Genomic DNA, 26,052 nt, shown 5'->3' with positions numbered 1-26,052 from the left:
AACACCTGTAATTAGTAAAAAAAAAGATAATTAGTAAACAACCTGAAGAGAAAAAAGCATTGAAATTATTCATGCATAAATATCATTGATCTTTTTACAATAACAATTTGTTTCGTTAAAGAAAAACTTAGTTAAATTTTTTGCTTTAAAAATTGAAATTACTGGAAACACACATAATTGAGTATAACACCAAAATTAAATTTTAAAACTTGTCCCAAGCCTCCCCACTAAAATCACGTAAGCCTAAAAACCAACAAAAAAAGAAGTGAATTACCAGCTACATACTACTGAAATACTCATTGCCAGTAAACACATTTTTATTCAAGTCTTTTCCCAAAAATAAAACATACAAACAAAATTTAAACCAAGAGCAGGCATGTAACATGAGTACAAAACTCACTACATATTCAAAATTTACTCTCAGGTTTTATACAACAACAAAGAAGAAAAAAACTCACTCAATATTTTTGATATTCCCAGCTCAACTCAAGATTTAATTTTGTGTGCGTTTTTTTGCTTTTAGGTATATAAAGTGAGGAGGCATATAAAATTTCATGTCATTTTATAAATTACGGTCGTCGTTACGTTACGAATTCAAAAGTTATTGAAGTAGTAGTGTCGTACTACCAAAAACGAAAACGAAAGTGTGGTGTTTAAAAATATAAATTAATATCTTTTCCAACAACAAAAAATATATATAAATTAAACTAATTAAAAATGAAAGCCTTTGTAGTGGCCAGTATTTGTTTGTTCAGTGTGTTGAGTGTGGGTTTGGCCCAATTCTCCAATGGTCGTGTACTCGATCCTCCCAATCCACAATTGTGTGCTCAAAGAGTTATTCACGAAAAGACACCCGATGGCAAAGGGTGAGTTAAAAGAAAATAAATAAAGAAATTTTAAATGAAAAGTTCTAATATTTTAATAAAATAATAAAAAAAGATAAATGAAAAATTTGTGATTTTCCTTATATTAAATAAAAAAATAAGAAGTGAAAGTTTTAAGACAATTATTTGAAAAATTATGAAATTTTTATTTGATTTAAATAATGCCTTTAATTTACATATGTACCTGCAATATTTAATTTTGAAATTAGGTTCAATGATTTTTTATTTCAATTTCTTTATTATTATTTTTTAAACTTAAAATTATGTTTAAATTATTAACAATATTGAATTGTTGGAAAATACTCAAACTTTTAACGTAGTGTCAAAAAATATATTTAAACAGGAGACAATTTCATGAAAGAAGTTTAAAATTTTTTAAAAATTAAAAATTTTAACTGATAACATCTGACGTACTCTAGTCTGTAATGACTTTATTAATTTCTTAAAATAGTTAAACTTCTGTGCTTATTACAAATTAAAGCTTTAACAAGTCATTGTTATATTTCGAGATATTTTCATTAGATTTGATCGGAGTCGATATAACCATGTCTGTCTATTGAAATCAACTGTTCATAGCCCTTAAATAACTGTCATACTTGATTGATACATTAATATATCCGCTTTAGTTCAACTTAGGTTGATCTCGACCCACAAATGTTCGAGATATAAGCAAAAAATCCCGACTACTACATTCCGGTATTCCTTTTCCAAATAGAGATAGATTTTTTTAAAAATAACGACAGTTTTCTAACCTTTTAAATTTAAAGTTCTGGATAAATGTATTAAATTAATTAATTTATAGAGAAGATTATTTTAATAAAGTTAGAAAACTAACTTTTTGACCAATTTATAAAGTCTCTCCTATTTCAGACAACTTTATTGTTTCGATAACAAAATCTTGCTCCTTTTTAACCTTTTTAAATAAACATTATGATAAGATCAGTTCTAAAATCTATTAGATAATCATATTCAGCATATATTTTTAAAGTTAAATCCTTCCTTTTTCTAAATATATTTAAAGAGAGGGATTCTTTAAAATAAATTTCAGTTTTCAAGCCTTTTCGAATTAAAGTTCTGATAAATTTAAAAAGGAAAAGTATTCAGAAATAAGATTATCCTATTAAAATTTGAAAGCTTTACAACTGACTTCTAGATTTTTTTCTTTACAACATCTTTCAGACATCTTTCTTGTTTCGATAACAAAATCTTGTTACTTTTTTAAACTTGTCTGAAATTTTGAATTAATAAACATTGTGATAACTTGTATCTTTATTTTAATAAAAAACTTATGTAGCAACAATTAATATTACAGTTGTGGCTACAAATTTGTATAAGGGACAACCAACGTTTGGTTGTTTCAACCGAAATTCTTCCCTAGTAGCTGATTTTCTGTTTATTATTCGATTGACTGCAAATTCGGTTGCGACTACGAATCTGTTAGACAAATGACAACTGAGTTAGGTCTACGATAGCAGATTTTACGATCTATGTGTTTTATCTATGAAAAGAATTTTAACCCTTAACATTAACATTTTTTTTGTATGAGAACTGTCAGTTTATCGTCACGATAATAAACAACCAGAGATTGAGAAAATGGGGGTTAAAATAGTTTGTGAATATGTCTGTTACATTTCAAATATGAAATTTATTTCTATTTATTCTAAATTCATCTTTAACTTTGTTTATTTCAGTTACTTCTTCTCATGGCGCGACCCTGCCTTGAAGGGTGTCGAAGAGGACTGGTTGAGTGCCAGAAACTATTGTCGCAGACGTTGCATGGACTCAGTATCTTTGGAAACTAGCTTGGAAAACGAATGGATTAAGCAACGTGTTGTCGGTGAAAAAGTAAGTACAAGAATAGGACAACTTTTTTTTAAAAAAATTTTGAAATTTTACAAAAAAAATTTCATAAATTTCGAGTATATTACTTAAATTTCAATAGAAAATATTTAGCAGCAGATCTTTTTAGGTTTTCTAAAAAAAAAAAATTATGTCCAATTTCCGATTCATAAGAACTCAATGGATTTTTTCAATACTAATTGCTCATGTTGTCTTTACAATACTTAAGTTTTCAAATGAGTTTAATGTTAAAAAATCTATTTAACCTGAGTCCAATTATCAGACTCACATTTACTCAACATCTGAGCATATTTTCTGAATCTGTTTTCCTCTCTCCAAATGAGTCTCAGTTGTTAAATATTGACAACTTTTGACTACTGATAAATACCATGAGAATTCACTAGAAGTATTTTTCTGAATCATTCTTATGAAACAAATCTTGTCACTTTTTTTTAAGTTTTTTTTAAAATTTTATTAATTTTATTCTATTATAATTTCTTGCAGAGATTAAAATTATAATTTGAATTCAGAAGTGTTTTCTTTTCGAATTTAATTACGCAATAACTCCCCAGTTCGTTGCGTTTTTATTTAAGACTCCATCGATATTTTGTTACCAAAGCCTCACAGATTTTCTATTTTCTATTTGATAGTAAGACTCTTAATTTCTCCTTTGTTCGACAATTGAAATACTTGTATTTACGAGTTTAAAATTTCCTTTCATACATTTTGTCATCACCACAGTTTTTAATAAGCTTTAAAGACTTCTTAACTGTTGAATTATGATTTTATTATATGTATAATATTGAAATAATTTTAATGTTATTCAAACCATAAAGTTTGAATGCCGAACACACTCCGGGTTTTCAGTCTATTCTAAAAGCAAATCATTCTTATATTCTTGAGTATCACTCGATTATTATATTAGAACATTGAAATAACGATCACTGTATTGAATTCGAATTTAAAATAATCTTTTTATGTCTGGTTTATTTGCTCTAACCCATTGCAAGATCAGTGAGATATAAAATAATCTTTCATTATTCCTACAAATTATTTCAGCTTGTTAAAAGCTATTTGAATTCGTTCGTTAGGAGAACATATCAATCACTTGGACCTAATTGCTTACGCTTATTCTGTTGCGGATCACTCGCGATCATTATTTTCAATCATTCAAATATAAATGATTTTTTTGTCTAATTTTTTTCCTATAAGTTACCTAGAGTATCACAACGATCTTTGTTTTAGAACATTCAAATATGGAATAATCTATGTTTTATCCTGTCCTCTAGAGCACATGTATTTGATCCAAATCATTGTAAGATCATTGAAATATAAAATAATCTTTCATTATTACTATAAATGATTTCAGCTTGTTAATAGCTGGGGCAACATTAAACAATTCCAATGACAAATAATTTCACTTTCTAAAAGGCCAGGTTTAAAAAGTTAATCGAACTCTTTCCCAGAGATATATATTGTGATTATTAATTAAATGACATCTGATCTATAATATTATAGTAAAATTAATGTTTTTTTATAAGGCATTTAAAAGCTACCGGGGTGGTATGAACAATTAGATCACTCGCTAATTAAAATTCTCTGCACTAAATTTATAGTTTTTTAAATGTCTAAAAATATATTTTATTTTGTAAAATGTTAGTTGCGCTAGACCCCTGGGGATTTAGAATCCCAAGCTCAGATTTAAATGTCTGATTAAAAATGTTCCGAATAAAAACCATTTACATTAAATCATTGCTGTAAACAGATCCTAAAAATCGGGCCTGTATGAACTGTATAAAACATATCATAAAAATCTAAAAACGATCGTGGTGGTTCCCTTGGGCAGTATGAACATTAAAACAGATCATAAAAATCTAAAAACGATCGTGGTAGTTCCCTTGGGGAGTATGAACTTTAAAACAGATCATAAAAATCTAAAGTCGATCGTGGTAGTCGATCGTGCTAGAATTTATCTAAAGTCGATCGTGGTTGTTCCCTTGAACTTTAAAACACCATTTAACTAGATCACTGTCTAATAACAATTCACTGCACTGAATTTATTATTTTTCAATGTTTAAAAAGTTTTTTTTTTAAATTATTAAAATATTAGATGAGCTCCTGGGGGACAGGAACCCCAAACACTGCTGTAAATGTTTTTTAACTTAAAACCTATAAACAAATATAAAAAATATCGGGCCTTTTCTTGTTCAGAAACATTTCTCAAACAAAAGCCTTAAACAACAAACTTGCAAACAAAAGACTTGAAGTCTAACCGGCCTAATGTTTTATAATCAATACAAAATAATAATCAATTTCTTTGTATTGTAAATGTATCATCATCAATACAAATTAACTTGTATATGATTAACTCTTAAGCCATCTTGAATTGAAATTCTTTGATCATCACACCAACAAATTAGAGCATTATGTATGTGTAACAGAAAAATATACATTTAAATTGATATTTTGTATGAAATTAAAAGTGTTTTGTATCACTTTCAATACAATACATGTTTTGTATAACAAAAAAAAACATCATCTGCACAAAGAATTACAAAATTGTAATACAATTTGTTGTATTTACAACACAACTAAAACACTGTCTATACAAAATTGAAAAATAAAAAATTTACTCAAAGTTGGAAAAAATTCAAAACTAAAAAAACATATGAAGAAGTAAAAACAATTAGCCATGCAAAAAACGAAACTTACATAATACACACTCATTCAGACATGAGTTGCATGAGGCATAAATATATGAATAATGGAATGAGGCAGCAAACAGTCCGACGACGATCATGATGGTACATTGCTAGCATTTGCACGTAAATCTCTTAACAATATGTATGAAGACAACAGCAAAAAAACAAGAAATTTTACATTGAACTTAAGGCATTAATAAAGAAAATTAGTTAAAATAAAAATACAATAATAAAACAAAAAAAATGTGGCCGGTTTTTTTCAAAACAAAGTGCATTAAACAATAACAACAAACCTCAACATGAATAAGTTTGTCTGAACATGTTGAAGATGTTTGGCATACATAAATGGAAGTCAGAGTCTTTCCTTGTCTGAAGACATAGTCATTTTTGAAATTGCCGGAAATTTGTTTAAGAAAACTTTTTTTTTATTATCCACAAATGATCTTAGTTACTTTACTGTCTTAAAGTCATTAAAAATATTATTTTATATAATACTAACAATTGCATATAAACAGCGGGAGTAATTATTACATTATAAAAAACGTTTATGTTTAATAATAAACTTTTTTAATCTTTAACTTCAAATTAGCATCACTATCATTATCATCATAATTATCACTCTAAAGCTAATGTTTTTGAAAGTCAATGAAAAAATGATCGGTGACACAATATTTTACAAACATACATCTTTTGCATGTTTGGCCCAAATCTTAAATGTATGTCAATTTTATGTTAACATCACGTTAATGATCTAAAACTGTCAAAACTCTGTTTTTTTTTATTTATTTTTATCATGAATGAAACAAAATTCAAGTTGAAGTGGTTTCATATTTGTTAGTTAAATTGGCATGTTGTAATAAATTATTTTATGATTACTACCATTAATGTTGGCTGCTTTTGTTTTGTTAAACAAAGGCCTGATCATTTATTTTAATATTGAATGAAATGTTAAAACAATAGAATTGCCAATGAAATATAAATAGAAGACATCAAATAGTAGCAGTTTGAAGCAAGACAAAACAAAAGACTTAAGCAATAAAAATAGGCTATTATTTTTGTTTCTAATCATTCTGTTTAATAGTGGCCTTTTTAGAAGCATATTAAGAATATTTTGTATGATTTATATAAATTTTTATTTTAAATTGAATAAATAATTGAATTTAATAGTTTTTTAAAAGGTAATTTTTAATACGTGCAGGGTTTCTAATTGACTTTTGTGTGTTTTTTATAAAAATGATCGATTGATCGATGATTTTCTTTGTTTTAAATAATTTCCCACCACAAATATAATGCTCATAGTTCTATATACATATCTTATTAATAATATGCTATTTACACCAACGAAAAACAAGTAGTTTTTAGCTTTAACTTTAGTTTTTGTATACAAATCAATAATTACTTTTAACTGGTTTTACAACATCCTTCTCTGACTTTTCACAATATTTAGCTTTTATATATGATGAATTAAAAGGAATAAAAAAGACAAATTAGTTTTCAATGTTATTTTTATAACTATTTATTACAAAAAACGGTTTTAACTTGGTTAAGAATACAGTGGAAATTATTATTATCTCAATATATCACCTGATCAATAATACAATACACTACCATTGTATTATTATTATTTCACAGTCTATAACTTTTGTCAATCAATAACAATACCAGCAGAACTTGGAATTGAATAATTCAACTTAAGACTTAATTGAGTGAAATATTAGGACCTGATTCAGAAACATGAACAGAAAATTTATTTTAATTTTTATTTATAGATTTTTGGTAATTATTCGAAATTTTTATTTTATATAATTTTGAAGTAAATTTTAATTACGCTTAAGTTCATTTTTATTATAATTTATTTGTAATAATTCAAAGAATATCACTGAATACTAAAATTTTAGACAATTGGCAAATTGGAATGCATTTTCTACCCTGCCAAGGTCACAGAGAACTGCACTTAGAGCACAAACTTGAAACAAAAAAAATACTCAAACAAATTCTTGACATATTCCTCTGGACAACTTATAGATTTATATATTATACAATAACAACTTATCGCAAAAAAAAATATTTTTCTAAAATTTCCTTTCCCAGGAAATATTAAAAAAATGTGTTCATTTTCTAGAATTCAAGGAAATTTCTGAATACTAAATTAAACCATACTAGTCGAATTTTCAATTAAATTGGTAAAATTCAATACTATAATTACCTTTAATAAAAGATTTAAGTGGTCTGATGAAGTTAAATACGAAATTCGTTTCGAATGACAACTTTTTCAAATCAGAAACTAGGGATGTGCGATTTTTCCATTAATCAAATTTAAGATTAATCAATTATTCGATTAATCAAACATTTTGATTATTCTTATTCATGAATACACAAATGAAAGACAATTGATTAGTCAGAAATATGAATAATTTCAAATAAATTTTTCTTAACAAAAATTTTGAAATTTGGACACATTAAGCATTTTTACTGGAATGCAAGTTGAAAGCAAGTGTAATTCAAGCCATGAATTATAGTCAAGCCTTCAATTATAGCCAAACAATTGAATTACAGTTGTATTACACTTTATTTCAATAGCATTCTCCAGTAAAAAGGAAACATAAATTCAAACCATATGTTTTTTGTTTGAAAAATATTTAATTTTTTCAAATATTTTTCAAGTTTCTATTGCTAGTACGAAAAAATCTATGAATTTGGTATAATGATTACCTTTACCTCTCTCCACCCTCTAGTCAAATACCACCTACTAAGACAATTCCTGAAGATATCAGCCAATAGAAATAATGTGTTCTGTGGAATATTACATAGCATAGGAAAACGCCGTCCGGAACCGGTGACTTGTACGAGTCGAAAGTATTCACCACCCATACTAATTTTTCGCCTGAGACTATTTCCTCAATGCAACTAGAAATATGACTGAGGTGCAGTGTCCCCCTGGTCGTCGTCCCTAATTTCAGTTACTGTACAACCTGGAATGTGTGTTTCCATAAGAAGGGAGAGTGTTTGTGAGCTAGACTCCGTCCATGAGTTGTCCTCCCTTTGAATGTAGCCTACGACTTTTGGGTCTTTGGATAAAATTCGTCGAAACCTGGACAATTCATTGACATTATCAACGGATTCGCTGTATAATACCCATGAATTGCGTTTTGCCATCTTGAGATCTTCTTTATAGTTATTGAAGCATACTTTATAGTTTTTCCAGTCGCTCGAAAGTTCTGTTAGCTTAGCCTTTACCCCCTGTCTATACTTGACAAATATTTATCATAACAATTAATGATGTTTGTTGTCAAGACAAAGTTGTCTGTGCAAAAGCACATTGTCATAACGAAGCAATAATACTAATAAATGGAGACTATACCTGATAATTTTTTATCTTGACAACCATTTTGACGTTTATCATGATACAAATTTATCAGGTATAGACAGGAGGTTACAATCACAAACTAGCTCTTGTCCTCGATATATATACTATTAAAACCATCAAATTACCATTTGATAAAAATTTCTTTTTACAAAACAAAAACCTTAAACAACAAACACGTGCCCGAAAACACCTCTCTTTAAATATTTCCTTTTTTGTTATAATAGGACAAATTTAATCACGTTCCCCCTTTAATACTTTTTATCACGCTTTTTTAACCGACATTTAGATACAACATTTCTTAGGAAAATTCAATTTAACCCCAAAAAAACCAAAACATTCATAAATTTACCTTAAAAACCACAACTCAAATCAACATAAAAACCTTAAAAAAAAACTTTAAATAACAAATATTTGTAATATAAATAAGAAAAAAATAAACCTATAGATAGATTCAATAGCAACAAATAAATACTTAAGAGAAAGTGTCTGTTAATGATATTGTAAAAAGGCCAACAACTACGATAAGCCAACAGAAAATGTATGTAACTATTTTAGACCAAAGTTATTATTGTTGTACAAAAGTTAGTTACCATTGGTAGGCAACACATTAAGGTGGGGTTAAATGTTTTTAATGCATTTCTTTACTCGAACACTTTTTATGAATATAACACCAAAAAAAAATATATTAAAATAGTGATGACAATTTACTGTTTATTTATAGGCACGATTTTTTGTTCGTTTTGTTTTTTGGGTCTACATAGCTGTGGAACAATGAGGGCTTTGATGTTTAAAATTTCTTTACTACTATTTGGTAACAATAGTTTCCGTTATATTTTAAAATACAGTAATGTTTTATGTTTGTTTTGCTGTTGTCTGAAATGTCGTTAACTTTTCCTTTTTTATGTCTGTCTGTCTGTCCGTCTGTCTGCACTCATTGAAAATATGAAAAATTTAAATTTTGTATTTTATGCTGGTACCGATTGGTGTCGGTTTTTATTTATATTTTTTGTTAATAATAATGAGCTGTATACAAAGAAAAAAGTAATGTACTGGTAAAATGTTTTGGTTAATGGCTTAAAATTACATGCTTATTTGACTATGAAGTGTTAAATTGTAATAAATTAAGACACAAACTATGTAATACATAATGAGATTAAATAGATATCTTCCTCAAAATTAAAAATAATTAAATTAAGCTTCAATAAACAAGCTAATTAGCAAAAAAAAAATGAAATACTTATTAATTTCCCCTCTTTTTTCTAATGTACCTTCCAGGTAAAATACATCTGGACTTCTGGTCGCCAATGTGACTTCAAGGGTTGCGAACGCTCCGATTTACAGCCCACCAATGTCAACGGCTGGTTCTGGACTGCTACTTTGCAAAAACTTGCCCCCACCAGCGAACGCAGCCAAGGTGATTGGTCTCCCACCGGTGGTATTGGTCTACCTCAACCCGATAACCGTGAATTCAAACAAAACGGTGCTCCCGAAAACTGTTTGGCTCTCTTGAATCAATTCTACAACGATGGCGTCAACTGGCATGATGTTGCCTGCCACCACAAGAAATCCTTCGTTTGCGAAGAAAACGATGCTCTCTTGAAATATGTTCGTTACACCAATCCCCAATTACGTATTTAAATTGGCTACCTCTAACCAAGTCACAAAATCCTTATTAAAAGAATTATAAAAAAATTCAAATTTGTGTTCGAAATACACACACGCGCAACTTTTAGAAACCAAATATATTTAAATTTTGTTCTTCCTTCTTTTTCGCTTTTTTCCAAAAAAAAAATTCAACAAAAAATATTGATTTTTTATATTCTTTAATACTTTGACTATTTTTCTAAAACAAAAAGATCATATTTTCCAAGTATGTGTCTTTTGTTGTTAAAATGATTTACTGTATCGTTTTTTTTAAATCTATCACTGTCTATTCTATTCACACTTAATTAGTTTAATTTTTTTTTAATTTTTGTATTAATTTATGTTAAAAAATAAAATAAAAAACCAAACAAATGAAAAAAAAATACTAAAAACAAAAATCAATTAGTTTTCTTTTATAATAAGTCTTTTGGGTCGGGAAATCTTAATTAACATGGGTTCAAATTACTCCATAAACAAGATTTTTTATTTACCATCAATACAATATACAACTTCAAACTTTCATCAAATAGTCATTTGATTGTAGCTATGACAACTTGATCCAAATCTCTTTATTGATAAAAACAATGAAGATCATTTGCATACATTTTTTAATCCACACCAGAGCAGAGCTTTGAATTATTGTAATTAATTAAATTTGAGCTTAATTCACTAAAATCTTAATTCGGAATTAAAAAATGTCAGCCATTCATTCCATAAATCTATTCATAATAGAATTCATTCAACCTTTGAACGATTAAATTATTCTTCATTCAGTTTTGTTTTTCTTTTATTCATTTACAAATTGAATTAAAAACAAGTATGAGAGCTATATTCGGCTCTGCCGAATCTTATATACCCTTCACCAAATTATACTTCAAAATAAAAATTTTAAATATTTTTAGGTAAACAAAACATTTTTTTTTTATATTTTTTCCAATTGTTATTTTAAAATTTTTTGTTTTTACATTTTTTAAATTGAAACATTTTTTTAAATGTTAAAAAAAAAATTTTGTTTTTAATTTTTTTTTATTGTGAAAAAAAATTCGGATTAAAAATTATTTTTTCCGATTTTGACCCATTATAGGTCCAACTTACTATGGTTTTATATACGTCGTTGCAAAGTTCTTTCTATCATTAGATATCCATATTGTCTATATTAATGACTTAGTAATCCAGATATAGGTCAAAAATCGAGGTTGTCCTGGTTCTTTTCCTCATATCTCAGCCATTTGTGCACCGATTTTGCTGATTTTAAATAGGAAACTTCTTGAAAGCATGTCTGACAGAATTATTGGAGATTTGGATCCCGAAAATATCTGGGGGTCTTCAGAAAATTGATTTCAACAGACACACGGACAAGCAGACAGGCGGACATGGCTTATTCGAATTCGCTATCTATAAGGATCCAGAATATATATACTTTATAGGGTCGGAAAATTATATTGTGGAAATTACAAACGGAATGACAAACTTATATATACCCTTCTCACGAAGCTGAAGGGTATAAAACAACAAATAAGGAAGTATAGTCCGTCAAGCCCGACCATATGAAGATGGTTATAAATATTTTTCTTTTAAAATGTATATGGGAGCTACGAATAATTATGTCCCGATCACCATAAAATAAGTTGGTTATCTTCTGTATATATGAAACTTATTCGTATTGAAATTTTTTTGAATACGAAAGATTTAAGCTAGTTAAAGTGATTTTCGGAAGTGGGTGTTATATAGGAGCTATGAGTAATTATGGATCAATTGTCACATACTTTGCTAGTAAGAGTTCTGCTTATATAAAACTTATTTGTGCTGAATTTGGTTTGGATATCATATAACTAAAATATTTATGAGAGCTTAACTATTTTCAGATAGAGCAGTTGTATGGGGGCTTGGAGAAATAATGGACCGATTCAAAACAAATTTTATAGAATTCGTCCTTGGGGGTAATAAAAAGTTTATGTCAAATTTTGTCGAATTATCTTTGAAATTGCGACCTGTAATTTGGTTACTAGGTTTACATGGACGGACGGACATCGCTTAATCGACTCAGAAAGTGATCCTGAGCAGATTGGTATTATTGGGACATTAGTTTTGCACGTTACAAACATCAGCACTAACTCTGTTAATTCAAAACTTCGATTTGCTTTCCTATTTTAAATAATGTTGTAAATTTTTCCATAAATTAGCAGGAGTTATTAAGATTATTTCGAACAAATTTAAAAATTACTCTAACCAGTGCCCTAAATGTTGGGTACGGACGATTTGTACGTTTCAATAAAAAGTGATATTAAAAATGAAATAAGACATTAAAACATGGGCAATTTTTTCCACAAATTTTCATCCTGTGTCATCCAATACGCAGTTACGGCCGAAACGAATTTTAAGTTTTAAAGAATTTTATTACTTGACTTATTTCCATCTCTGAAAATAATTTGTTCATGCTTGATTTTTACAATTTACCAATCTGGCATTATTTACAAAAGCTGCTTGCTATGAAACACTTTTGCTCTTTATTTTGACAGCAGTATTTTTGTTTACATTTTTCGTTGCGATTTCTAGAGAAAAAAAACATTATTTAGATCGTTTTAAACAATTGTTAAACGTTTTTAATAGAATAAATATGGATATTGGGGAATTGTTATCGTTTAAGGTATGTTAAATGCATTTAATATCATTACAGAACTATTTAAAACTAATTTCGTACACCCTGTTAGCCAGAATCTACGCCTAAAAGACCACACGAGGATGATGACTATGGTGGTTCACCGGAACATCCTGCAACTCGGCAAGACGAAAAATCCAGACGTTTTAAACGTATAGCACAGGCCAAAGAAACGGCTGATTTTGCTAAACCAGAACCACCACCTTTGACTGGGGTAGCTGCGATTTTAATGGATCCCGAATTGACGGAGGAGGAACGCATTAATATCTTAAAATATGTTGAGAGCGAAGAAGCCGAGGGTGAAGTCTTAGATGAGCAGGGCTTAAAAAAGCTATTGTTAGTTTTTGAGAAGAAAAACTTAAAGAATCAAGAGCTAAGAATCAAATATCCCGATAATCCGGTTAAATTTATGGATTCAGAGTTGGAGTTGCATGGAGTTATACAGGAATTAAAAGCAGTGGCTACTGTGCCGGATTTGTATCCCGTTTTGGTAGAATTAAATGGCATACCCAGCTTATTAGAGCTCTTAAATCATCCGAATACAGATATTGCGGTGGCAATTGTGGATTTGTTGCAAGAAGTGACAGATGTGGATATTTTGGGTAAGTTTTGAGGGACATAGGATTTTTTTTGTTAAAATTCAACATTTTATTTGCTTCATAATTTTAGGTGAAAGTAGTGAGGGAGCTGAGGTACTTATAGAAGCTTTACGCAAGCAACAGGTGACTGCACTTTTGGTGCAAAACTTGGATCGTCTTAATGAGCAAGTTAAAGAAGAGGCCGATGGTGTACACAACACTTTATCGATTATTGAAAATTTAACAGAAATAAATAGCGATGTTGTGCGTGAAGCTGCCGAACAGGGTTTACTAAGTTGGATTTTGAAAAGACTTAAACAAAAGCCTCCCTATGATGCCAACAAACTATACTGCAGTGAAATCTTGTCTATACTTATACAGACAAATAATGACAACAGACTTATGTTGGGCGAAGTAGATGGCATTGATATTTTATTGCAACAATTGGCTTTTTATAAAAAACATGATCCCGCCTCTACGGAAGAGCAGGAATATATGGAAAACCTGTTCAATTGTATGTGTTCTGCTCTAATGACCAAAGAAAATCGAGAACGTTTTTTAAAGGGAGAAGGTCTACAGTTGATGAATTTAATGTTGAGAGAAAAGAAAATGTCTAGAAATGGTTCTTTAAAAGTACTGGATCACGCCATGTCTGGACCAGATGGTAGAGATAATTGTAATAAATTTGTGGATATCTTGGGATTGCGCACAATTTTCCCATTGTTTATGAAAACACCTAAGAAAAGCAAACGTTTATTGTCTGCCGATGCCCATGAGGAACATGTTTGTGCGGTAATAGCCAGCATGTTGAGAAATTGCAAGGGAGCTCAGCGTCAAAGGCTGTTGTCGAAATTTACCGAAAACGATCATGAAAAGGTGGATCGTTTATTGGAGTTACATTTGAAGTACTTGGAAAAAGTGGAAGCTGTTGATAGGGAAATAGATCAACAGCAAAAGGTGTGTGTGGGTAATTATTTTTTTTCATAAAATTTATTTAACTGTTGTTTTCTTTTTTAAGGATCATGATGAAGACGAAGATGAGGAAGCTGAAAATAATTATATTAAACGTTTAACGGGTGGTTTATTTACTTTACAAATGATTGACTATATAATTTTGGAAATCAGTTCTACCACTGAAAGCATTAAACAGCGCGTGGTTCAAATTCTCAATTTGAGAGGTGCCTCTATGAAGACCATACGTAGTATAATGCGTGAATATGCTGGCAATTTGGGTGATGATGGCGATACAGATTGGAAAGAACAGGAACAATCTCACATTTTATCGTTAGTGGATCGTTTTTAATTTAATGTTAATGGATATTTATGATCGAAATAAAAATTCCAAAAATAAAAAAACAAAAAACATTTAAATGTATTTATTTGATAAGACTAGTTTACAAATCGTTAAAGTATTTTATTTATCCCCGGTCACAGAATTCCAAATTGGGAAAAAGTGCGTTATAATAACAAAGAAATATAAATTCCACTTTGAAAACTGAAAGCGGTTTCATTCCGAAAGAATTTTTGGTTTTACTTTTTCTGAAGAATCGAAATACGGAATTAATTCCACTTTAAATCGAAATGGAATTCTGTGACGGGCTTAAAAATCTATTAGAATAGTAACTACGGAATCGAATCCATCTCGGAACGGAATGTGAGACAGCGCTATATCTGTTCGTCAGTGTCATTGTTGCAACAGAGGAGTTACTCCCTAATTCGATTCGAAAAGGAAATCTTTTCGAATATATTAATTTTCGAGTAACAGCCAAGTCTGCTGTCTTAAAATATTTTCGGTTGTAACAGCTTTGAAAATCTTTGGCCGAGTAGACTCTGGTCGTCCCGGAGCGAAGATTCAATAGTCGTGGGAACGTACATGAGTACCGTTATCATAACTGGTCTGTAGCACCACATCCATTTCATGTAATTTAGAGTGAAAAAATTTAGTTCTTTAAGATGAATATTTCATTGATGCATCCAGCTTAATATAGTGACAAGTTGTCTATAAATTTGTTATTTTACAATTATGATTATCGCCAACGTTCTGGAAAACGCAGCATTTCAACATGTTTTGAAAACACCAAATTTCTATCGTTTTCGTTTGTCAGAACACCTGTTTGATTTAAGCGATATGCGCTTTTCAGAATATGTCTGCTTGTCTTGGGTTCATTATTTTTTCTTTTTATTTCACATTACTTGTATAATGAAAAGCCATCCATACATCTCCTGCAACGAATTTTAGTTAATTAAGATTAATATTTTATGTTATATTTGAATAAAATGTTTCATAATGATAATAAAATGAATTTGTAATGTTCTTGCCAAAATGTAAAAAAAAAATTATATTGAAAGCTCCAAATTGGAATATTTAAAACAAGGAGCCATAAGATTCAATTACAGGGATTACTAATTGACGCCCCTAGCAAAAAAAGAAAACAAATTAATTAGAATAACAATAACAAAAAAAAATAATGGTTTTGTTTTGGTTTTTAAGAGGTATTTTATGTTTAAGATGGTGTAATTTTTGTATGTGTAAATTATAACTAAAAATAGAGAAAATAATAAAGTAGAGAAACAAAAAAAAAAATATACAATAAAATGATGCTTTGAAAGCGAAAATAGTGTATAAAGAATAGTAATAAAATAATTAAATAATAGTAAAATAATAATTTAAAAGAAAAACCACTAATCAATACATACTAGAGAAATACCAACCAAAAATGTTCTTAAATGTTTTGCAATACTAATAATAAATAAGATATTTTTCGTAGTAACATGTGATAACAATTACATATACAATTTACATTTAGATTTTCCAATAGTGCCTTAAAATTTTGTTTACTAATTTATAAATTGTGCTTGAGATTTTAATTTATAATTTAATTTTATTATATTTAAAGGCTTTTTAAGCTTCAATATCAGTTTGTAGTTAGTAATTTAAACGTATTTTTTTAATTTTTTGCAAAACACTAGTATTCCAAAGTGTTAAATGATGTTAATTAATGTAAATGTTTCGTTATATTAACAACTATATGGTTTTGCCGATTTCTGATGTAATAGTAGTAGCAGTATTGGGTGTTTTTTTTTAAGAAACAATGAGAGACAGTGAGAGAGAGAGAAAAATTAAGTAAAAAATCTCTACTTGGCGCTGTCGGGAATTTCGAAGCTAACATCCATTTTAACTTCACGGGCCAACTCAACAATCTTGGCCAAATGTACCGATAAATTGGCAGCTTCATCTAAATCGTGACGGGGAATAATTCTCAAGCCAGATTTCCTAATCAATTCACGAGCCTCATTTACTTTGGTGCCCTGTTAATTTAAAAAATAGGTTTTATATATAAATTTTAAGACAATTATAAAAAAATCGTGCATTACACACCTGCAATCTGACAACAATGGGCATTTTCATATTTAAATCCTTGGCAGCAGCAATAATACCCTCAGCAATAACATCACAACGCATAATACCACCGAAAATGTTCACCAAAATGCACAACACCTTGGGATCGGAAGTGATAATCTTGAAAGCTTCTTTCACAGCCTGTGCAGTGGCACCGCCACCAACATCCAAGAAATTGGCTGGATCACCACCGTACAACTTAATAATATCCATGGTGGCCATGGCCAAACCAGCACCATTCACCATACAACCGATGGTACCATCCAAAGCAATGTAGTTCAAATCGAATTTGGCAGCTTCAACTTCTTTGGGATCCTCTTGAGTCCAATCGCGCATGGCAAACAATTCCTTTTGACGGAACTCACCGTTGTCATCGAAACGGAATTTGGCATCCAGAGCAAAGACTGTGTGGTATTATAGGAAAGTTTTATTTAGGATTTTATTGAATATGAAGGGAAAAACTATTTTAGCGTTTGTGCAAAAAAGCCATTAATTAATAAATATGTATTAAGTATGTAAAGAAATAGTGAAGAGGGAAGAGTTTTAAATAGATTTGAAGTTAATGTTATAGCAAAATAGTAGAAAAATAAATAAATATATAAAATAAAGTGAAAAATAAAGGCAATAAAATGTTGCCTTATCTAAAATTACTGAATTTATCAAATTCTAAATTTTCGATTTGTGAAGCTAAGAAAAAAAGCTTTTCTCAAAAAAGCAATTATTTCACAAAGAATGTTTTGACGAAACTTTGCTTTTTACCCACAACCTAGAGTTCAAATTGAGTTAAATTGTTTTATTATATTGTTAGTTACAAACAAAAAGTTCGAAAGAATTAATTCTTAATTCAATTTTAAATTTTTCTCTTATCCATTCCATTAAAGAATTAAATTGAATGAATTTTATTATGAATTAATTCCATGAAGAATTAATTCAACAATGAATGAATTATTTGCTATGTAGTGAATGATTTTATGAAATGATTTTTAATTCTGAATTAAGATTTTATTGAATAATTGAATTAAATAATTCGAAACTCAGGTTACAAATATTTCAAAAACCATTAAGAAATATAAAATACTAAAAATTATTAAAGGAAGTTGAAAAATATTAAAATTATTTAAAACATATAAAAGCGTTTGTACAAAAAAGCAATTACTACTTTTGATTCAAAGAATCAAGTTTTGAAAACACTACTTACAGGCTGTTCAAATGGTCGTCACATGAATGGAAGGTATTGCAATGAAATAAAATGAAATGTGCATTAAAATTACAAGAATGTTTTTATAACCAATTCAAAAAAAATATAAAGAAATTATACAAATGAAAGCCATATTTAGTAACACAAACGAAAAGTTTCTTAAAAAATTTGTATAGAAAACTATAAGGATCTTATTTTCCCACCTGTTTTATAAAACAAGTGATTTCAAATTGATGTTCTGCAAATCGGACGATTTGTACGATATGTATGTATTCGATTTACAGAACATCAAATTATGTGAATTCATTTTAAAACGAAAATGTTACACGGATTCGGTTTATAGAACTGGGAGATTTGTAAAAAGAAAAGAGTTTGAAGAAATTTTTAAGAAAGAAATTTTAAATTAAATTTCAAATAAATGTCTGGTTTTACTTTTACAAAATAATACCTTGAGCATTTAAATGATTACCACATAAATTGTCTATACAAATTGTTTGTTTGTGTTGCAAAATTCAAAATTAGAAAAATAAATTTGGAAAAAAAAACAAACAATGAAAATCATTAGTTGTGAGATTTGACATAAATTTAAACTTAAACAATTTTAGTTTTACAATATTTTTTTTATGTAAGATATTTTTTTGGTAAAATTTTAAAATTTTAAAAAAAACAAGTAAGATTCGACTGTGCCGAATCTTATATATCTTCCACCAATACATAAAAATAAATATTGAAAATATTTATAACAATTTTTTTTCAAAGAAACACACTTTTTTGGTGAATAAAATTTTAGATGACAAATTTTTTCTTGAAATTTTTTTTATCGTTTGAAATAATTTTTGTTAAAAGAAATTTTTTTTTGTTGAAAAATAATAAATTTTTATTTTTTTTGGTTAAACAAGTTTTGGTGAAAAAAAATTAGGTTAAAAATTTGTTTTGTTTTTGACTTGAAGATTAAATTGAGTTTAATCTACGAATTTTGTTTTTCGGTTTGCTAGTTTAAGCAAGTCAATATTGTCTGGTTAATCTTAGCAAAAAATCCGAAAACATAAAAAAATGATTATTCCAGTGCTAAGGAAGATACAAAGACTTTTGTTTGTTGTAGATTAAGCCGAATATAAGGTTCGGTTCTAAAAAAAAGTTTAGGCCCTACTCTAATGTTTTCCATTTTCTTCACTTTTGACGCTCATAATAGAACAAATTGAGATAATAGTGATTTTTGTTTGTTTATATTTCAGCCATTTGTGGGCCGATTTTCCCGAAATTAAATAGCAACCGAACCAGTACTATTACGGATATATTGATGTATCAGTTATTTGGGGGCTTCGTAAAGCTGATTTCAACAGACAGACGGTTATGAACATATCGACTCCGTTATATATGAGATCGCAAATGAAAAGTGTAGATATTACAACGGAATGACAAACTTATATATACTCTTACCACTCACTCATGGTGAAAGGTATAAAATATTCAGAAATGTATGAGAACATTTGTTTACAAAAATTACCCCCTTAATTTGCAAAAACACATTTAAATATACTCGTATTCCATCCTTCAAAAACCCTTAAATACTTACAGCCCTCAATAGCATCCTCAGCATAAGGATTGATTTCAATTAGTAAAGCATCCTTTTCCAAAAATAATTTGTACATATTAAGCAACATGTTGACAGTGTCCTCAGCATGTTTGGGTTCGCCCAAGCCGACTTTTTGAACAACACGAGCGGCTTGTTCTTTGGTTAAACCCTTCTTAATGTCAATAGGTTCATAGATAATGGCATCGGGATTTTCGGCAGCGACTTCTTCAATGTTGACACCACCTTGGGAGGAAGCAATAACAACGGGACCCTAAAACAAAACCATTATTGTTACATTAAAAGTTATTTCTTTTAAAAAGTACCACACAAAAAAACCTACATTGAATGCTCTTTCCATCATAACGGCAAAATAGAATTCACGTCTGGGGAATTTGCGTTCAGCCACCATAACCTTTTTACACAAACGGCCAGCGGCGCCAGTTTGTTTGGTAACCAAAAGTTGATTGACCATTTTGCTGGCAATTTCTTCGGCTTCTTTGGGACTTTAACAAAATAATTTTTATTGTATAATGTGGTAATAAGAAAGATATGCTATTAAAACCTACTCATTGACTAGACGTACACCACCTTTCAAACCATTCTTGAAAGCACCCTTACCACGACCACCAGCCAAAACTTGAGCTTTCAACACCAAGTTGTTGGTGTTTAGTTTTTTGGCAATATCACCGGCTTCCTTGCCGGATGAGGCTACACCGAATCTATAAGTAAAATAATAAAAAAAAATATTAAATATGCTGAAATAAAATATTAATTTTGTTTTCAAATATCATTTTAAATTGTTTGCTTCTTTATCAGGCCATAATTTTGCGGTATTTTAATTGGACGCGTGAGACAGTATGATTTCAAAAACCTTTGCACTTATGTTTTTAATGCCATAATAAAGATAAGCCGCGCACTTTCTTATTTGCTAAATGATTTTAAAGTTCAAATAACATTAGAAATTATGAAATTAAATCAAGTTAGAAAAACAAATTGTTGAAATTTGATTTAATGGAAAATATTTATTTGTGGTCTTAACATCGCATTTTTAAGAAAATTTAATCAGTAAAAAGAATCAGTTCAATTATTTTAACAAAAATTATAAAAACTGGAATAAAATATTTCCAAAAAACTCGTTTTTTGTGTAAAATAGTTTTTAGTCGTTTTTCCCGATTTTAAATTGCAACCGAACCAGGACTATTGCGGATATATTGATGTATCAATCATTTATGTAAATTATTTGGGGACTTCGGAAAGTTGATTTCAATAGACAGATGGACAGACGATCAATTAGTTGAGATGGAAGGACGATAAAAAAAAGTTTTTAGAACGTGTTGATTTTTAAAAACTGCATTAGGGAGTTAAGGAAATACAAAAAAAAATAACTGTTACTAAGTTGACTCTCTATATATGATTATCTGGGAGGTTCTCCAGAACCTTTCAAAGTATAAATCTTGAAAACTACATAGAAATGTCAAAAAAACTTTTATCAATTTTCGTTTACTTTTAAAAAATTGTCAACAAATGGATCTTTATCACTATGGGAAACTAAAATGGTTTCATAATACAAAAAAAGTTAAGTTGATTCATGAATTGTTTAAATAAACAATAAAACCACTTTTACGTATTAAGATAAGATATTAAATTAATAAAAAAGCACAACGTGACGTTGTTTAGGCAAACAGTTATTTCAGATTGCATAATAAATCATTTGTTTTATAGTTATAGTTAGTAAATTCTTAATGAAAAAAACATAAACTATTTCTAAGTACTTGTAATTAAATACTTAATAAAAGCACACGTATTAAACTTAATAAAATATGTTTTGAATTTCATATATAAGATAGTATAGCTACCATAAAATAAAACTGGGTCTGTGTTCGTTGACTTGCTAGTTTCTATTTTAATTTCACTAAATTTAAGAATTTTCTAAACAAAATATAAACATTATATTAAATAAAAGTAACACTAATATAAAAACAAACTAACAGAAATATGTATTACGTTTTTAAAAAATTATTATAGATGTGATTTTCTACTTTATATTATCATATAAATGATAATTGCAAAGTAAACTGCACTTCTTTCTGGCCATTAATTATTTGCCTTGCTCTTTTAATGCACATTGTGATTACAATTATTGTTTATTCTATTTAAAAACATTTGTATGTTTACTGATAACCCCTAAACTAGTTACTACTATAGATTCTTTGATTAATTACTTTCATAGCAAATGGCAATTATTAGTAAACAAATAAAAAGCTAAATACAATTTAAAAAATATAATCATCAAATGTGTATACTAGCTTCCAAGTCTAGCCATCTGTAATGTGAATGATTTTATAATTTGTCTTTTATTTTCTTTAAGTGTTCAAAGGTCAGTTTTATTTTGTTTATTTTTGTGTTATAAAAAGAAAGTTTTCGTTTTTTTCTTTGCTGATTTTGCGATTTTTGGCAAAGTTTTTTTTTACAGTTTAGTTCATTGATATTTAAATTTGATGTCAAGTGCACAAAAACCCAAATTTCAATATCAATTTCAAGGCATTTTTATAAAAAATTCGTTATTTGTTTTTGGTTTTAATTAAATAGACAAATAAAACATCATCATATCAATTAGAATAAAGTACAATGCATGGTGCTGTGTAATTTAATTTATTTGTTTTTTTTTTGTTGCAATCATTAAATGTTTATTATTTTGACAAGATAGTAAGAAGTCGATAACTGAAAATGTTTGTTAAAAAATTGTATACCCGATTCTAAAATCACCTCTTTTACAGTTTTTAACAAATTTTAGACATTAAGGACATTTTTATTTTTTATAAAATTGTTTTTAAAGCGAAGTGACAACCATTGAAAAGTAGTTATAGAACGTCAAAATAACCACACGGTTCGATATTACTTTTTTGAGAACTGTGATTTGTTTCGTATCTGTGTAAAATATGTTGAATGATTAAATCTTTTTCAATTCAAATACATACATATATTAGAAATCGGCTTAAGTTAATTTTCTTAATTCATTTGAAAAAATTACTATAAACAAATTGAATGAATAAAAAAAATTTAATTAACAAAAATAGAATCATTCAAATGTTAAATGAATTCTGTTATGAATTAATTCCAATATGAATGAAAATGGATTTATGGAATGAGTGATATGTTTTTAATTCCGAATTTAGATTTAAGTGAATTAATAAAATTGAACTAATTAATTCGATGTTCTGCTTAAGTTATAAGCTAGGAACTTCTGAAATATATTTCGTAGTCTAACCCCCATTTTCTCAATATCTGGTTATCGTCACTATAAAAAAATAACCATAGACTAAGAAAGTGGTGGTCAATGTCCAATAATTTTCAAATTAAAAACCGATAGTCGTTATTCGTTTCACTATTATTTGGTTACTTTGTTGACGGATATGACAGAAAATTGGCAACACTGGCTTATTTGTTTACGAAAAATAGTGCAAAGTGACAGAAAATAAAAAAGGTTATAGAAAAAATTATAATTTTTATAAACAAAAATAAAATTTTTCCCACTGGTATTAATATTTTTAATAGCTATTGCACATTTTAAAAGTTATTGATCTTTATATTAGTATACATCACCAAAAAATTCAAATTTTTTGCGAAACCGGTTTATAAAACATTTTTTTAAAGCCCTTTTAATTAATGTTTAATTATTATTATAGGAAATACCTATAAATGATTTTACGTTCAAGAACTGAATTAGTCCATTCTGCCATTTTTTGTATTATTTGAAATTATTAAAATTTAAGGCCTGTTTCGCGAGTGTTTTTCCTACAAATTTTTTCGACTCATCGTGAATAAAACGGTTTCTCTAAGGAAAAGAATTTAACAATTAACTGAATAATGAACTAATATAATTAACAAATTTTATAAATCAATTTTTTAAAAAAAAAAAATCAATTCTATACTCACTTTGGTGTTGCAATGCCGGCACCATTAAGAAGTGTATAGGAGACATGTTCTTGGACGTTTAAGTTACGCTTTTGTTGGCTTTGAGCAGCGACAACTGAACCCAAAATCTAGAAAAACAAATTGTAAAAAAATTAATGAAAATAATTGAAATTATTGTTATTATTTCAAAAATAACAGCTTAAAAAAGAAAAACCCCATTTAAATAAAAATACACAGCAAAATCTTCCGAAATCTAAAGAAAAAATTGTTACCATACAAACATTCAAGGTTATTATACAAAAAATGCGGCATAAATAATATGATAATCTTAAAACAAATAAAAACAAAAAAAGCCTGATCTAAACCAAACAAAAATAACAAATACCACGACAACAGAACCTAAACAACAAAACAAGTCACGCGATTAGCAGCATAAAATGAGTCATATGCCTAACCGATCTTCAAAAATCAAGTAAATTTTATTAAGTGACGTCAAATATGGAGCAGCAAATCAAGAAATTGCCGGTAAAAGTGATAAGAATATTAAAGTTTGTGTTGTACATACACATAAATATACATATGTATGACGAAAATAGTTTAGAAACTTTGCAAATTAAAAGTAATCTGGGTTTATTTTTAAACATTTTTTTGTTTTATTTCGGTACAAGGTTTAAATTGATTATTGACCATCACCTTGATCAGCAATCTGTAAAACGATTTTTTTTTGTGTATATGTACACAAAAAAGTACCTTCACTTTTCCGTACGTAAACAACCAACAACAAAAAGCACACTGCACATTTCTCCTCCCCCTTCTCTTAATAAATTGAATCAATTTCGAAAGAAAATAGAAAGAATGGCAACACATAAATAAATTCCATGAGAAAATTTTTTTCTTTATGTTACGTCACAATTAATTTTATCATTTTATTATAGTTTTTTCCATTTAATTAAACCAAAATATTAGTTTTTTACTTCTTTATCACTTTATTTAACCACTTCCCTTTATACACTTGTCCCCTTGAGCTGATTCATGGTTTTTTTCAATGAAATTTCGCCAATTATGTAAAAAGTTTATAATTTTTTTTTTTGCAATAATTTTATTTTTATCTATTTTAATACCTTTTGGCCAACTTTTTGATTAATAATTTCGGCTACAACACCGGTGCGTGCTATCAATGATGCCATTTCTCTTTTTGGTAAGATTCTATTGGAAAATATTATTAAAAATATATAAATTATTAGTTATTTATTACGCGTTTTAATAATACAAAATAAAATTTTCAACTAATGAAATGAAAAAATTTTCAAAGCTTTCGTACCGTAAAAAAACTAAACGTCAAGAAGAATGATTTTCGAATGAGACCAATTGCAATTGTCGAATGACATCTGGTTGGCAACAAGTGTAGGTTAGTTAGCGATTATCTTGTTAAATTCAGCGATTTTAAAAAAAAATATAGCGGTAAATTAAGCGTTTTGTTTAGTGTTGCCATTTCATATTATAGTTAATTATATAGCTATTCTTATGAAGTTTCTAATTGAACTGATATCAATTAGGGAATAATTATCTATTAATGTTTTAAAATATAATATGTTGGAGTTAAAGTTTTGACTTTGTTAAATTTTATTTATAATATTTTAAATAATAATTATTTCATAAATAATTCAGTTTATAATTAAGTTTTTTATGTAAACTATTTTTAAGTAGAAATTTATAACGGATTATTGTTGAAATAAATAAATAATAATAAAGGATTCAAATACTTGATTTGTGCACATGTAAAAATAAACATTTACTACTGCGGCTTAATTTTTTTTATTAAGTTTTTATAGCATATTTAATACATATTGGGACTTTTTAGAATATATATGGTCTTTTTGGAGCATAATTTGCTTTTTTATTTATTATGGTTGCATTTTTCTAATTTTATATTAATTGTGTTTTCCATCAACAAATTTTTTAGTATATATTTCCAGCTTCCCTGGTGGTTATTTATACAGATTTATTTAGTTCTATGGAAATTGTCACAAAGCCTACAGAGATGTTAGGAGACAGAAGATAACACAGTCTTATATTTCTTTTAAACTGCCTTTTCTTTATATTTTTACTGTGATTTACTTTTACTCACAATAAATAAGATCAGTGATGTTAACCGTACGGTAATTACCGTATTGTACGGTAATTTAGACCTCCGTACGGTAGGCAGGTAATTTCTACATTTGTACGGTAATTTTAAAAAGTTTAAATTTTTAAGAATTATATCCCAAAAGTAATATTTCCATAATGGGTC

At 28.2% G+C, this 26,052-nt stretch overlaps 3 protein-coding genes across 3 annotated transcripts; 2 read left to right on the top strand and 1 right to left on the bottom strand.

Annotated features, from left to right (window-relative positions):
* The first annotated feature begins 671 nt into the window (after positions 1 to 671).
* On the top strand, positions 672 to 10,834 carry LOC135948868 (uncharacterized). Its single transcript, XM_065498320.1, has 3 exons — positions 672 to 866; positions 2,576 to 2,729; positions 10,068 to 10,834. The coding sequence occupies exons 1-3, from the start codon at positions 718 to 720 to the stop codon at positions 10,428 to 10,430; spliced, it is 666 nt and encodes a 221-aa protein (XP_065354392.1). The 5' UTR covers positions 672 to 717; the 3' UTR covers positions 10,431 to 10,834.
* A 2,129-nt stretch (positions 10,835 to 12,963) lies between these two features.
* LOC135955587 (beta-catenin-like protein 1) lies at positions 12,964 to 15,036 on the top strand. The gene is made up of 4 exons (XM_065505943.1): positions 12,964 to 13,083; positions 13,148 to 13,697; positions 13,765 to 14,630; positions 14,692 to 15,036. Exons 1-4 carry the CDS (start codon positions 13,054 to 13,056, stop codon positions 14,974 to 14,976), a joined length of 1,731 nt encoding a protein of 576 aa, XP_065362015.1. The 5' UTR covers positions 12,964 to 13,053; the 3' UTR covers positions 14,977 to 15,036.
* An 870-nt stretch (positions 15,037 to 15,906) lies between these two features.
* ScsbetaA (Succinyl-coenzyme A synthetase beta subunit, ADP-forming) lies at positions 15,907 to 25,147 on the bottom strand. The gene is made up of 9 exons (XM_065505937.1): positions 25,084 to 25,147; positions 24,884 to 24,968; positions 23,784 to 23,890; positions 20,414 to 20,566; positions 20,188 to 20,350; positions 19,848 to 20,118; positions 17,053 to 17,477; positions 16,813 to 16,982; positions 15,907 to 16,089 (listed from the first exon to the last, which is right to left on the bottom strand). The coding sequence occupies exons 2-9, from the start codon at positions 24,947 to 24,949 to the stop codon at positions 16,077 to 16,079; spliced, it is 1,368 nt and encodes a 455-aa protein (XP_065362009.1). The 5' UTR covers positions 24,950 to 24,968; positions 25,084 to 25,147; the 3' UTR covers positions 15,907 to 16,076.
* Positions 25,148 to 26,052: the final 905 nt, after the last annotated feature.

Source organism: Calliphora vicina, chromosome 1 (assembly GCF_958450345.1).
Source record: "Calliphora vicina chromosome 1, idCalVici1.1, whole genome shotgun sequence".
Lineage (NCBI taxonomy): Eukaryota > Metazoa > Arthropoda > Insecta > Diptera > Calliphoridae > Calliphora > Calliphora vicina.
Note: the sequence above shows the minus strand (reverse complement) of the source record. Positions and strands in the feature narration are given on the sequence as shown.